This window comes from Bos mutus, chromosome 1 (genome assembly GCF_027580195.1).
Source record: "Bos mutus isolate GX-2022 chromosome 1, NWIPB_WYAK_1.1, whole genome shotgun sequence".
Taxonomy (NCBI): Eukaryota; Metazoa; Chordata; class Mammalia; order Artiodactyla; family Bovidae; genus Bos; species Bos mutus.
Window position 1 is genome coordinate 148525187 of NC_091617.1, and position 15298 is coordinate 148540484.

The 15298-nt window shown below is 41.9% G+C and overlaps 1 protein-coding gene across 1 annotated transcript in view; it reads left to right on the top strand.

Annotated features, from left to right (window-relative positions):
* The window catches only part of LOC102283468 (collagen alpha-4(VI) chain-like), a 121320-nt gene that overhangs the window by 8718 nt on the left and 97304 nt on the right, over positions 1–15298 (top strand). Inside the window, 6 exon segments of the mRNA XM_070364681.1 lie at positions 609–633; positions 2891–2902; positions 3425–3997; positions 4341–4895; positions 10578–10912; positions 11899–11977. Of these exon segments, the coding sequence (XP_070220782.1) occupies positions 609–633; positions 2891–2902; positions 3425–3997; positions 4341–4895; positions 10578–10912; positions 11899–11977 (1579 nt within the window).

Genomic DNA, 15298 nt, shown 5'->3' on the forward strand with positions numbered 1-15298 from the left:
TTATGATCACAAAAACACAATCTTTTGTGGTGCCATCTAATGCACCAACAATGTCTTTGAAAACAACTTGCATTTTTTATTAAAAAATTTTTTTTCAAAATTTTTTTCTGGCAAATTGTGCATTTCTTTAAAGAAATTAATTTATTTAGTTTAATTGGAGGATAATTACAATATTGTGGTTTTTGCCATGCATCGGCATGAATCACCCATGGGTGCACATGTGTCCCCCATCCTGAACCCCCTTCCCACCTCCCTCCCCACCCCATGCCTCTGGGTTGTCCCAGAGCACCGGCTTTGAGTGACCTGCTTCATGCATTGAACTTGCACTGGTCATCTATTTCACATATGGCAATGTACATGTTTCAGTGCTATTCTCTCAAATCATCTCACCCTCCCCTTCTCCCACAGAGTCCAAAAGTCTGTTTTTCACATCTGTGTCTCTTTTGCTGCATTGCATATAGGATCGTCATTAGTGTCTTTCTAAATTTCATATATATGCATTAATATACTATATTGCTGTTTCTCTTTCTGACTTACTTCACTCTGTATAATAGGCTCCAGTTTCGCTGACCTCATTAGAAGTGACTCAAATGTGTTCTTTTTTATAGCTGAGTAATATTCCATTGTGTATATGTACCACAATTTCCTTATCCGTTCTTCTGCCGATGGACATCTAGGTTGCTCCCCTGTCCTAGCTATTGTAAACAATGTTGCAGTGAACATTGAGGTACACGTGTGTCTTTCGGTTCTCATTTCCTTGGTGTGTACGCCTAGCAGTAGCATTGCTGGGTCATATGGCAGTTCAATTTCAAGTTTTTTAAGGAATCTCCACACTGTTCTCCATAGTGGCTGTACTAGTTTGCATTCCCATCAACAGTGTAAAAGGGTTTCCTTTTCTTCATGCCCTCTCCAGGATTTATTGTTTGTAGACTTTTTGATGGTGGCCATTCTGACGGACATGAGATGATACCTCATTGTGGTTTTGATTTGCATTTCTATAATAATGTATGGATTTGAGAGTTGGACTGTGAAGAAGGCTGAGCGCCAAAGAATTGATGCTTTTGAAGTGTGGTGTTGGAGAAGACTCTTGAGAGTCCCTTGGACTGCAAGGAGAGCCAACCAGTCCTTTCTGAAGATCAGCTCTGGGATTTCTTTGGAAGGAATGATGCTAAAGCTGAAACTCCAGTACTTTGGCCACCTCATGCGAAAAGTTGACTCATTGGAAAAGACTCTGATGCTGGGAGGGATTGGGGGCAGGAGGAGAAGGGGATAACAGAGGATGAGATGGCCGGATGGCATCACTGACTCAACGGACGTGAGTCTGGGTGAACTCCGGGAGTTGGTGATGGACAGGGAGGCCTGGTGTGCTGCGATTCATGGGGTCGAAAAGAGTCAGACACGACTGAGCGACTGAACTGAACTGAACTGAACTGAATAATGAGTGATGTTGAACATCTTTTCATGTGTTTATTAGCCATCTGTATGTCTTCTTTGGAGAAATGTCTGTTTAGTTCCTTTGCCCACTCTTTGATTGGGTTGTTTGTTTTTCTGGTATTGAGCTGCATGAGCTGCTTTTATATTTTGGAGATTCATTCTTTGTCAATTGCTTCATTTGCTATTTTTTCCCCCATTTTGAAGGCTGCCTTTTTACCTTGCTTATAGTTTCCTTCATTGTGCAAAAGCTTTTAAGTTTAATTAGGTCCCATTTGCTTATTTTTGTTTTCATTTCCATTACTCTGGGAAGTGGGTCACAGATGATCTTGTTGTGATTTATGTCAGAGAATGTTCAGCCTATATTTTCCTCTAAGAGTTTTTTAGCTTCTGGTCTTACATTTAGATCTTTAATTCATTTAAAGTTTATTTTTGTGTATAGTGTTAGAAAATGTTCTAGTTGCTTTCTTTTACAGGTGGCTGACCAGTTTTCCCAGCACCACTTGTTAAAGAGATTGTCTTTCTCCATTGTATATTTTTGCCTGCTTTCTCAAAGATAAGGTGTCCATAGGTGCATGGATTTATCTCTGGGTTTTCTATTTTGTTCCGTTTATCTATATTCTTGTCTTTGTGCCAGTACCATACTGTCTTGATGACTGTAGCTTAGTAGTGTAGTCTGAAGTCAGGCAGGTTGATTCCTCAAGTTTTTCAGGCAGGTTGATTCCTCAAGTTCCATTCTTCTTTCTCAAGATTACTTTGGCTATTTGAGGTTTTCTGCAGTACAGTAGAAACTAACACAACATTGTAAATCAACTATACTTCAAAAAAACCCACAAAGTTTTATATTAACTTTAACTAAATTTCCTAAAATGCACTCTCTTGCCCATGTATTTAAAAAGTTTAACTCACATAAGAAGCAGGAATATTGGATACTGAGACAACCCATAGCTTAAAATTGTTGTTCATTCACCATGTTGTGTCCAACTTTTTGTGATCCCATGGACTGCAGCATGCCAGGTTTCCCATCCCTCACCATCTCTTGGAGTTTGCCCAAGTTCATGTCCATTGAATCCGTGATGTCATCCAACCATATCATCCTTTGTCACCCTCTTCTCCCTCTGCCTTTAATCTTTCCTAGCATCAGGGTCTTTTCCAATGAGTCAGCTCTTTGCATCAGGTGGCCAAAGTATTGTACCTTCAGCTTCGGTCCTTCCAATGAATATTCAGGGTTGATCTCCTTTAGGATTGACTGGTTTGATCTCCTTTCTGTTCAAGGGACTCTCAAGAGTTCTCTAGCACCACAGTTTGAAAGCATCAGTTCTTTGGTGCTCTGCCTTCATTATGGTCCAGCTCTCACATCTGTACATGACTACTGGAAAGACCATCACCTTGACTATATGGATCTTTGTCAGCAAAGTGGTGTCTTTGCTTTTTAACACACTGTCTAGGTTTGTCATAGCTTTCCTGCCACATATCTGCTGATATTTTACTTTTAGCTCGTTCTCAATTTCCCCATTTGAGAAATGTCAAGCAATGTTTATCTCATGCCTTCATAAGCAGACTCTGAGATGAGGATATGAGCTATGGATGCACGTGATTTATCTGGGAGTGGAGCTCAGGTACACTGTTAGGGGAGTGGGGATGGAGAGAGGAAGGAGAGCCCGCCAGCAATGGGCTGAGTTAGTGAGCAGGCTATTGCTGGAGGCATGGAGGCACCTGGGGCTTGGTTCTGCCAGAGACTCAGGGAGACTGCTGAGCTGTCCTCTGAGTGGTCCCACCCACAGGGCAAGGGAGCTGGGATATTTATCCATTACCCGCTTCCAATCACGGGCTGCTGGCCACTCTCACTCACTCCCTTGCCTGCCCAGGGTATGGGCTGATCATGCTTCTGGCCAAGGAACACACACAGGCAGAGTCTCAGGCAGCAATGAGGGAGTGCCGGGGGATCGGGACCTGTAGCCTTGTCCCACGCCCTCTCCCACGCCATTCTGACGGCTTGCTGCTGCTTCTTCTTGCCTAGGCTGTGTGCACATCGAGAAGGCAGACATTTACTTCCTTATTGACGGGTCTGGCAGTACCCACCCAGACGACTTTCTCGCGATGAAGGTGTTCATGAGTGAGGTGATAAGGATGTTCCACGTTGGACCCGACAGAGTCCAGTTTGGAGTCGTTCAGTACTCGGACGAAGTCAGTCCTCAGTTTACCCTCAGCCAGCACTCCAGTGTGGCGGGGCTGGAGGTAGCCGTTGATAGCATCCAGCAGAAGGGAGGGGGCACCAAGATGGGTGAGGCCCTGGGCAGCATGATCCAGGTCTTTGCAGACTCTGCTCGCAGCAACGTGCCTTGGTATCTCATTGTTGTCACTGACGGCCAATCTATGGACCCGGTGGCTGATGCTGCAGAGGCGCTGAGGGGCCATGGAGTCACCATTTATGCAGTTGGAGTCAGAGATGCTAATATTGCTGAGCTTCAAGAGATTGCTGAAGACAGAATGTTTTTCGTGCATGATTTTGAGTCCTTGAAGACCATCCAACAAGAAGTGGTACAAGACATCTGTTCCTTAGAGAGTAAGAATTTTTTTCTTCAATCTCACTCTCTCTCTCGAGTATATATGTGTAATCTATTTGAATAGGCTTCATTCTGGAACTGTGGATTCATAGGTCTAAAAGTATTGGATGAGCTAGAATAAACCAAGCTGGTTCATATGATAGATCTCTATCATATGGCCGTGTCTTATTTTGAGACTGATTTATGGTGGGTCACAGAAATTTATTTCCTTGACTTCCACTTCCACCCCCTTTATAAATATTTTCACGTTGTATATGTGTCACCCCAGACTCTCCCTGGGGACTTGTAATTAATTGTTTCAGACTCTGAGTAATGTTCTGTCCTTCTCCTTTTCCCCTCCAGCCTGTAAGAATAGGAAAGCTGACATTATCTTCCTGATGGATGGTTCAGAATCCATCTCTCCAAAAGACTTTGAAAAGATGAAGGAATTCATGAAGCGAATGGTCAACCAGTCTAATATTGGTGCTGATGAGATTCAGATTGGCCTTCTGCAATTCAGCTCAGACCCCCAGGAAGAATTCAGGCTCAACCGGTACTCCTCAAAGGTGGACGTTCACAGAGCCATCTCAGACGTTAAGCAAATCAACGGTGGCACATACACTGGGAAAGCTCTGAACTTTACTCTGCCTTTTTTTGGGAGTTCAAGAGGAGGGAGGCCCAGTGTCCATCAGTATTTGATTGTGGTCACTGATGGGGTCTCCCGGGACAACGTAGCTTTACCAGCCAAGGCCCTGAGGGACAGAAACATAATTATTTTTGCCATTGGGGTGGGTGAAGTCGAATTCTCTCAGCTTTTGGAGATCACCAACGACCAGAGCAAAGTGTACTATGAAGAAAAATTTGAGTCCCTGCAAAATCTGGAGAAGGAAATTCTTTACCAGGTTTGCATTCCGCAAGGTGAGTGACAGAGGGCTTGTTAATTGATCCACAAGCCCTCGGTAGGCGTCAGGGACCCGGTTGGCTATCTTAATAAAACTAATACTTATAGCCTTGTCCTGGGGAATCTTTTTTTTTCCCTAATTTATTTTATTGAGTATTGATTTACAATGTTGTGTTAATTTTTGCTGCACAGAAAAGTGATTTAGTTATACATATATGTATATATATATCTTCATATTCTTTTCCACTTATGGTTTGCCACAGGATATTGAATTAGTTCCCTATGCTATAATAGGACCTTGTTTATCTATTCTCTGTATACTGGTTTATATCTGCAAGGCCCCGACTCCCAATCCACCCCTTGCCCAATCCTCTCCAGTGGGCAACCAGAAGTCTGTCCTTTATGTCCGTGAGTCTGGTTCTGGTTTATAGATAAGTTCATTTTGTGTCATAGTTTAGATTTCACATAAGAGTGATATCAGATGGTATTTGTCTTTTTCTGTCTGACTTACTTTACTTGGTATGATAATTGCTAGATCCATCCACATGGCTGCAAATAGCATTATTTCATTCTTTTTGAGTAGCATTCCATCGTGGATGGTGTTTTTGTACAGGGCCTGGTCTGTGGACTTCCATAGGTTAAAACATGACATCTCCACATAACCCTGTTAATAATTAATTAATATACATTATCAATATTTTACAAGTGAGAAAACCAAGGCACAGCAAAATCAGGTTGTTTAGTCTAAGTGAATAGCAGAAATGAGATGTGAACTTAAGGCAGTCTGGTTCTAGAGTCTGTATACTAAATGCTGTTCTATATTGCCTTTTGGTATGGTATAACAGAGTACAACAGGACCTCTCAAACTTTAGCATGGATTTGAATAACCTGGAGAGCTTGTTAAAATGCAGTTTCTGATTCAGTAGGTTGGGGTGGGATTCTGCATTTGTAACAAGCTCCCACGTGATGCTGATCCTGCTGGTCTTCTAATCACGCTTTGAGTAGGGGGTTATATGGTACAGTGTGTGTGTGCATGCTGAGTTGCTTCAGTTGTGTCTGACTCTTTGAGACCCTGTGGACTGTAGCCCAGCAGGCTCCTCTGAGCATGGGATTATGCAAACAAGAATACTGGCGTGTGTTGCCATACTCTCCTCCAGGGTATCTTCCCAATCCAGGGGTCGAATTTGCATCTCTTATGTCTCCTGCATTGGCAGGTGGGTTCTTTTCACTAGTGACACCCGGGAAGCCCAAAGTAAAGTACAGTATGGTACAATACAGTATATAGTGTAGAATTATATGGAAGAATATATAATGGATGCATAAAGCCCAATAATCCCACATCAACCCCATGTGAGGCAGATGCTATTATTGAAAGGTTGTGACTGTGTGCTGTGAGCTACATCAGGATTCGTGACCTCCGGAGGAGAGGATTTTGATCTGAGAGATGAGGCTTGATCACTCAAATCATTTGTGTAATAAAATTTTATTAAAGTATAAAAAGGATGGAGGAAGCTCCTGACATAGACATCAGAAGAGGGCAGTACAAGTGCCCCCTTGCTAGTTTTTAGCGAGGAGTTATATATCTGTTAGCAAGTTGCTAATCAGATAAAGAAGCACCTCAAAACTGAGAGAATTGCATCAGGCGCCTCTCCCACAATATGCATTTTGAGATAGTATTGGCAGAAGGTGCGTCATCCCCAGTTGTAAAACAATTGACATGAATCTTAAAGAAAGGCAGATTTCCAAGCAAATGCATAGTTTCATTAACATCGCTTAAGAGAACATTCCCATGAGTAAGAGGTACTGGTCTGTTGAGCCGTTATTGGTTCAAGGTTTGAGTCTTAGGTGGAACAGATTTGAAGAAAGGCAGATTCCAAGGCAAATACATAATTCATTAACATAGCTTAAGAAAAACATTTCCATAAGAAAAACACTTTGGTTGGCTCAAGGTTTGAGGAAAGTTAAGTTTAGGCAGAACCATTCTATGACAACATAGAATTTAAAAGAAACCTCCTTTTAATTTTGTATAGAGAAAGAGAAAAAAAGTCTGCCACTTACAGATTATTTCCTCCAGTTGGGGAGCCCTAGCCTTCTTACCTGTTGCCCTCTCTTTATGATACTCAATTTCCAGGTGAGAAAAATAAGAGAGAGGTTATGAAGCACAGATGGGAAATAATGGTGTCAGAGTTTGAACTTCCCAGCAGTTTGGTGTCAAAGCCAGAGCCAATTTTTTAGAGTATTAAATGAGTATTTTTGATTCTACTATCTCAAGAATCAATCCTAAAGGAAATCAACCCTGAATATTCATTGGAAGGACTGATGCTGAAGCTGAAGCTCCAGTACTTTGGCCATCTGATGTGAACAGCTGACTCATTAGAAAAGACCCTGATGCTGGGAAAGATGGAAGACAAAGGAGAAGGGGATGACAGAGGATGAGATGGTTAGATAACATCACTGACTCAATGGACATGAGTCAGCAAACTCTGGGAGACAGTAAAGGACAGGGGAGTCTGGCATTCTATGCTGCTGTTGCTAAGTCTCTTCAGCTGTGTCTGACTCTGCACGACCCCATAGATGGCAGCCCACCAGGCTCCCCCATCCCTGGGATTCTCCAGGCAAGAACACTGGAGTGGGTTGCCATTGCCTTCTCTGTGGCATGCTAATAGTCCATGGAGTTGCAGAGTCTGACATGACTTAGCAACTGATCAACAACAAATCTCAAGAATACCACTACTTTGCAGTGCCTTTGGTAAATTCAGAAATAAACTGAGGGACTTCCCTGGTGGTCTGTGGTTAAGACTCCATACTCCCAGTGTAGGGGATCCAGGGTTTGATCCCTGGTCAGGAAGTAGATCCCATATCCCACAGCTAAGAGTTCTCAAGCCACAACTGAGACCTGGCCTTGCCAAATAAGTAAATGTTGAAAAGAAATCAATTGAAAAGAGCACATGTATAGAATTATCTTTTTAAAATGAGCATGGATTATGGAATGTCCTTAAACAGTCCAGTTCTTCAGGAACCAAAGTCCTATTTATTTTTGCTGTTGTTTGTTCTGTTTCATTTTTATTGTCTGTGATTATCCTGGAGAAGAGCAGAGGTACAGGATTCCAGCTTGTCTTCTCAGGTCATTTTGAGCCATTTAATAAATTAGGATTTGTAGTTATCTCCAGTTCTGTGTTAGCTGGTACTTTAATAATGGCTAAACCTAACTGATTCTAGAATTATAAAGCTGAATCAGACAAACTTTAGAGGTTCTCTGGTGAGAGTCAACCCTCTTTGTTAACAGGGAAAGAAAGTGCTCCCTGCATCACAGGGTAAAGCCCACTGAAAATGCTTCTGGGGAAAATGTAAATTAGAAATGTCAGAATAATATACCATACTCAGAAATTCTTTTTTTTTTTTTTTCTGAATTCAGATCTGATATAGAAATGGGATTTACATCTGTGAAAACTCTTTATGGCAAACTTCAATTAGAGACTTAAAAATCAAAACAAAGCCAAGATGTTTTATATGGAAGGATGGGAGTAAGGCACATTCTGTCTTTTCAATTCCAGAAAGACATCTGGACAGCTCGCACAGAATGTGACATTTAGGGGATTGAAACTCATGAGTCAGCCCTGGGTCCCAGGTCCCTGAGAAACTTAAGCCACTGTTGATGTCTATGTTAACCGGTGAAGGGTCCAATGTTTATTTATTTCCCTTGGAACTTCCTTCTCCCCTAATTTGCAGTTTTGTTTTCTGATTCTGGGCCAAATACTGCAGTTCATGCTGATCTAAAGAGAGAACGTCTTCATGTCCTGTCTGGCTTTGACAATCCGATGTCATGCTTGTTGTCAAGAAATAGTTAATAAGTAGCAGTCCTTTTGTGGTTGAGAAGTTACATTTTTAAGTTTGTACCCAAATTCTAATCCAAATGCGTTTGTAACCATTAACTTTTCCTCCTTAGTGAAATTTTGTAGATGGTCTTATTATGAATGGGTAGGTGTAGCCAAAGCTGTGGTTTTTCCAGTAGTCATGTATGATGTGAGAGTTGGACTATAAAGAAAGCTGAGTGCCAAAGAGCTGATGCTTTTGAACTGTGGTGTTGGAGAAGACTCTTTAGAGCCCCTTGGACTGCAAGGAGATCCAACTAGTCCATCCTAAAAGAAATCGTTCCTGAATATTCATTGGAAGGACTGCTCTGAAGCTGAAACTCCAATACTTTGGCTACCTGATGTGAAGAACTGACTCATTTGAAAAGACCCTGATCTTGGGAAAGATTGAGGGCAGGAGGAAAATGGGACGAAAGAAGATGAGATGGTTGGATGGGATCACTGACTCAGTGGACATGAGTTTGAGTAAACTCTGGGAGTTGGTGATGGACAGGGAGGCCTGGCATGCTGCAGTCCATGGGTTCGCAAAGAGTCAGACATGACTGAGTGACTGAACTCAACTGAGGTGTAGCCTGAAAGATCAGTGGGCCTTCCAATTCTAGCTACACCCTTCTAGGAGGCTTAAATATTTTCAGGTAGGACAAACATAAAATTGAGAGTGATAATCAGTCTTGATCTTTTCTAATATGCTTCTCTGAAACAAGGTATCTGCATGGGTGATGAATGAAACTTCCAGGGCAGAAGGGAATAGAACAGCTTGTGCTGAAAGAGACTCAAGGCTGTTTTATATTTTGTCTTCATTCATTTGGGGAACATTTAATGAGCCTCTGTGTTACACACTGGGAAAGTAAGAAGACATAGTCTCTACCATGAGCGAATGTTTGTTCAGAGAGAGAGAAGGTCTTGTAAACTAATAGTGGATATACAGGGGCATTTAATAGCTCAACTCGAGGGCCTGGGGTCATGAATCACAGATGCTTTAGGGAGGGGGCTTTTGAACTTCAACTTGAAGGATATGTATGAGTTAACCAGATTAGAATGATGGGAATGGGAAAGGATACCTCAGGTGGAAGGAATAGGATGTGCAGAGGTTCTTTTGAAACAGGTCTTATATGAAACAGTATATATGTATCAGTTAGTTTTTGCTGGGTAACAAGCCATCCCCCAAAGTAAACAACAAAAATTTGTCAATGAAAATAATCAATAATAAGAATAGAAATCTTTTCTGTTTTGTTTTCTTGTTTTTCCTTTGAGCCAAACTGAGGACTAGCCTGGAAGCCCACTTCCTAGATTACTCTGAGAAACTTCTCCAGAGAAATAGTTTTCAATATAGTTTTATATTCTGTCAGAACAAAGAACATTAAACAAGTCAGGGTTATATTTCTTCTAAGTTTCAGAAAAAAAGGAACAGTCCAGCAAGTACACAGCAAATCAGCATGGCCTTGGCACTTGGGAACGGTGTCTTATCATCAAAGGAGAATAAGCTTTGGCATTCCAGGAAGAGAGGCATTTAATCTTTATTTTTAACATGGATGTTCTTTACTTTTGGTTCCTTTTCTCTAATTATTGAAGCTGATGTACAATGTCTGTTTGTTGGCTACAAACAGGCTATTTTAGTTGGATAAAATTCAAGTTAACTCACGTGTAAGCCAGAAAGATTTCCCTATATCTCACACCACATTTCTTTCATCACACCATTATTTCACTTATACTTCTATGGGTTGGTTGGAGATTCTCCTTGCAGGACCAGATTGGTTGATAATCTTCTGGGGTGGGTTGTGCAGTCATAGGTTACTAATTGGATTTCCTTCTCCTCTACCTTCAAAGGATGCAGTGTAGATTTGTCTGTAGGAATTGATCTCTCCACTCCCACGAGGCAAGTTCAGCAGAGGCTTCGAGGATTATTGCAAGAGCTGATGCAGGAGCTGGCTGTGCTTCCCAATATTAGCTGTGACGTTACAGGCCAGACTAACGTGATGCTCCGCTACCTGGTTCCCAGCTCAAAGGGCCAGCTCATCTTTGACTCAGGATTTGAAAAGTACAGTGATGAGACCATTCAGAAGTTCTTGATTCACCAGGTTGCCAGGAGCAACCATATGGATGTACATTTTTTGCAGTCCCTGGGAGAGAGTGCTATCCGTATGTCTTCTGCCAATGTGAAGGTAAAAAATGCTAAGAAAATCTGCTTTGGAGCCATTAGGCAGGGTTGGAGGGATAACACTTTTGTGACCGAGGCCAACTAAATCGTTCTTCACTGGAGAGCTTATCCAGAGGAGCTCTGTTCTCTTACTCAGTAAAGACCAAAAAGAGATGTGTTTTCATTCAATCAGCTAATATTTACCAAACCCTGGAGGCTCTGCTGAATGCCGATAGGAATACAAAGATAAAGTCCCTGCCCTCAGGTTGTCCACAGCTAGTGATTCCAGATTCCTTCATGGCACAAATTCATTCCAGACGTCTTGAAAGATACTAGTTCCCATGGTCACTCATTCTCATGTACAGTAAGGCTCATTATTTTTCTAACCATCCCCTTGAACCACCTTTAGTGACAGTTAAAAGCTTCCTAGCAGTTAAACTTCCCTTCCTGGGTCCCCAGAACTGTGCACCTACACGAATCACAGAAGCAAAAAGGTCCCATATAACATGTACTAGCAAATTACATCCACTAACTTTGAAAGTTACATTGAATTTTTCTTTCAATCCTGTATCCTGTATCCAGTGGGTTTATTTCTTGAAAAATGGAATTCACTTTTTAAGTTAATTTTCTATGGATAGAAGTAGCACGTTTTATTTGTAGAAAATGCGTTAAAATTTGGGGAGTTTTGCATTGATGAAGATGAATATTGTAAAAGTTTTTGGAATATATTTTTAAGTCAATACATTAAGCTGGTTCAAATTCTTCTTTTCTGGGGGCTGGAGAGCATGTAGGGGAGGACATTGCAGTATAAGTGAATGTGTAATAAAGTCACAAATAGATGAATGGGTAAAACCAAAGGGAACATGGTGAAAGGCTGGGTATACCAGAAGACCCAATGAAGAAACATGCAGTTCATAGTATCTGTCTTTTCTATTGCCTTTCCCCAATTCCCTCCCCTCCTCCTCTCTCTCTCCCTGCTTCTGCAACTCCCTCCTCTCTTGTAAACAACAGGTCCTGCTAGTGTTTACAGATGGACTGGATGATGATTTAGAGAAACTGAAGGAAGTATCTGAGCTTCTCCGCAGCAAAGGTAAGTGCAGGGCGTTGCCCTGTGGGGCCTTGTTCCCCCGACAGGGCTGACACAGTCTTGCAGATTTCCAGATGCTGACCCCAGGTCGTGGGACCTCAGTGCCCTTGAAGCTGACATGCAGTCTCCCTCTTCATATGAACTGGGGGCTATTCAGGGCTGAGAGACCCTGGACTCCACATCCTCAGTACTTACTAAGGGTCGCTCTGAGTGAGACAGGACCGACCAATTACCAGCCTGGCGTCTGCTTTGGAGGGTCACAGGGGCAGCTCCTGCTTCTTGTGGAGTGGGTGGTCTCTGTTCTTCTAGGCTCTCTGGGAGCCATATGTCTCTTTTCTTCCTAAACTAAAATCATCCTGGGCCTTACTTCTTCTCCTGCCTTTCCTACCGCTGTCTCCCTGACTCTTTCTCTTTAGTCATCTCCAGGGGCTGCTGCACAATATACATGTACATGTCAGTCAGTTCAGTAGCTCGGTCGTGTCCAGCTCTTTGCACCCCATGGACTGCAGCACGCCAGGCCTCCCTGTCCATCACCAACTCCCAGAGTTTACTCAGACTCAAATCCATCGAGTCGGTGATGCCATCCAACCATCTCACCTTCTGTCATCCCTTCTCCTGCCTTCAATCTTTCCCAGCATCAGGGTCTTTTCAAATGAATAGGTTCTTTGCATCAGGTGGCCAAAGTACACATGTATCCGTATACTCTAGATATAGTTGGTTTACATTATCGTATTTATTTCAGGTGCCAAACACAGTGATTCGATATTTTTGTAGATTGCAATCCATTTAGAGTTATTGTAAAATATTGGCTTTATTCCCTGTGCGGTACAATATATTCTTGTAGCCTATTTATTTTATACATGGGAGTTTGTATTTCTTAATCCGCTACCCCTGTCTTGCTGCACTCCACTCCCCACTGGTAACAACGAGTTTGTTCTCTGTATCTATGAGTCTGTTTCTATTTTGTTATATTCACTTGTATGTTTTATTTTTTATGCTCTACATATAAATTGATAACATAAAGTATTTGTCTTCTGTCTGACTTACTTCACCAAGTACAATACTCTCTAGGTCCATCCATGTTGTTGCAAATGGCAAGATTTCACTCTTTATGGTTGAGTAATATACCCTTATATATAGAGTTGACCCTTGAACAACCTGGAGGTTAGGGGTGCCAAATGTCCCTGAAGTTGAAAATCCATATATAACTTTATGGTTGGCCTGCTGTATGCACAATTTAATCCACAGTTGAATCCATGGATTCAACTAGCCATACATTATTATAGTACATGTATAGCTATACATCATTGTAGTATTATAGTACTTAAGTATTGAAAAAATTTGCATTGTAGGTGGACCCATGCAGTTCAAACCCATGTTACTCAAGAGTCAGCTGTGTATCAGTTCAGTTCAGTCTCTCAGTCGTGTCTGACTCTTTGCGACCCCATGAATCGCAGCACGCCAGGCCTCCCTGTCCATCACCAACTCCCGGAGTTCACTCAGACTCACGTCCATTGAGTCAGTGATGCCATCCAGCCATCTCATCCTCTGTCATCCCCTTCTCCCCCTGACCCCAATCCCTCCCAGCATCAGCTGTGTATAACCACATCTTATTTGTCCATTTATCTATCCATGAATATGTAGGTTGCTTCCGTATCTTGGCTATTGTGAGTAGTAGCATGAACATTGGGTTGAATTTATCTCTTTGAATTAGTGTCTTTGTTTTCTCTTGATATATACCAAAATGTAGAATTGCTAGATCATATGGTAGTTCTATTTAAGTTTTTCTGAGGAAACTCCACACTGTTTTCCACAGTGGCTGTAACAACTTTCATTCCCACCAACAGTGTAGGAGGATTCCCTTTTCCCCACATCCTCACAACATTTGTTGTTTGTAGACTTTCTGATACTAGCAATTCTGACAGGTGTGAGGTCATACCTCGTTGTGGTTTTGATATGTGTTTCTCTGATGATTAGCGATGTGAATATCTTTTCATGTGCCTGTTGGTCATCTTATGTTTTGGGAAATAGTCTATGCAGGTCTTCTGTCCATTTCTTAACTGGGTTGTTTGCTTTTCTGATATTGAATTGTATGAGCTGTTTATAAATTTTGGATATTAACTCTTTATTGGTCCTAACATTTGCAAATATCTTCTCCCAATTCTGTAGGCTGTTTTTTTCATTTTGTTGATGGCTTTTTTCGCTGTTCAGTTCAGTTCAGTTCAGTCGCTCAGTCGTGTCCGACTCTTTGCGACCCCATGAATCACAGCACGCCAGGCCTCCCTGTCCATCACCATCTCCGGGAGTTCACTCAAACTCACGTCCATCAAGTCGGTGATGCCATCCAACCATCTCATCCTCTGTTGTCCCCTTTTCCTCCTGCCCCCAATCCCTCCCAGCATCAGAGTCTTTTCCAATGAGTCAACTCTTCGCATGAGGTGGCCAAAGGACTGGAGTTTCAGCTTTAGCATCATTCCTTCCAAAGAACACCCAGGGCTGATCTCCTTCAGAATGGACTGGTTGGATCTCCTTGCAGTCCAAGGGACTCTCAAGAGTCTTTTCCAACACCACACTTCAAAAGCATGTTAGCTCCTATTTATTTTTGCTTTTGTTTCCTTTGCCTTAGGAGAGAGACCCCCAAAAAATAACACAACAATTTACGTCAAAGAGTGTTCTACTTATGTTTTCTTTTAGGAATTTTATGGTTTCTGATTCTCTATTTAGGTCTTTTATCCATTTTGAGTTTTTTGTATATAGTGTGAGAAAATGTTCAAATTTAGTTCTTTTACATGTTCAGTTTTACCAGTACCACTTACTAAAGAAATTGTCTTTTCTCCATTAGATAGTCCGCCTCTCTCTAGGCTTCCCTGGTGGCTCAGATGGTAAAGCGTCTGTCTGCAATGCAGGAGACCTGGGTTCAATCCCTGGGTTGGGAAGATCCCCTGGAGAAGGAAATGGGAACCCACTCTAGTACTCTTGCCTGGAAAATCCCATGGATTAAAAGCCTGGTAGGCTACAGTCCATGGGGTAGGGAAGAGTTGGACACGACTGAGCAACTTCTCTTTCTTTCTTTCTTCTCTTGCCATAGATTAATTGACCGTAAGCGTGTGGGATTATTTCTGGGGTCTTTATTCTGTTCTGCTGATCTATGTGTCTGTTTTTGTGCCAGTATGTGTCTGTTTCGATGACTGCAACTTTGTAGTATTGTCTGAAATCAGGGAGCATAGTACTTTTAGCTTTGTTCTTTTTTTCTCAAGATTGCTTTGACAAATTAGGGTCTTTTGTCATTCCATGTAAAATTTAGGATTATTTGTTCTAGTTATG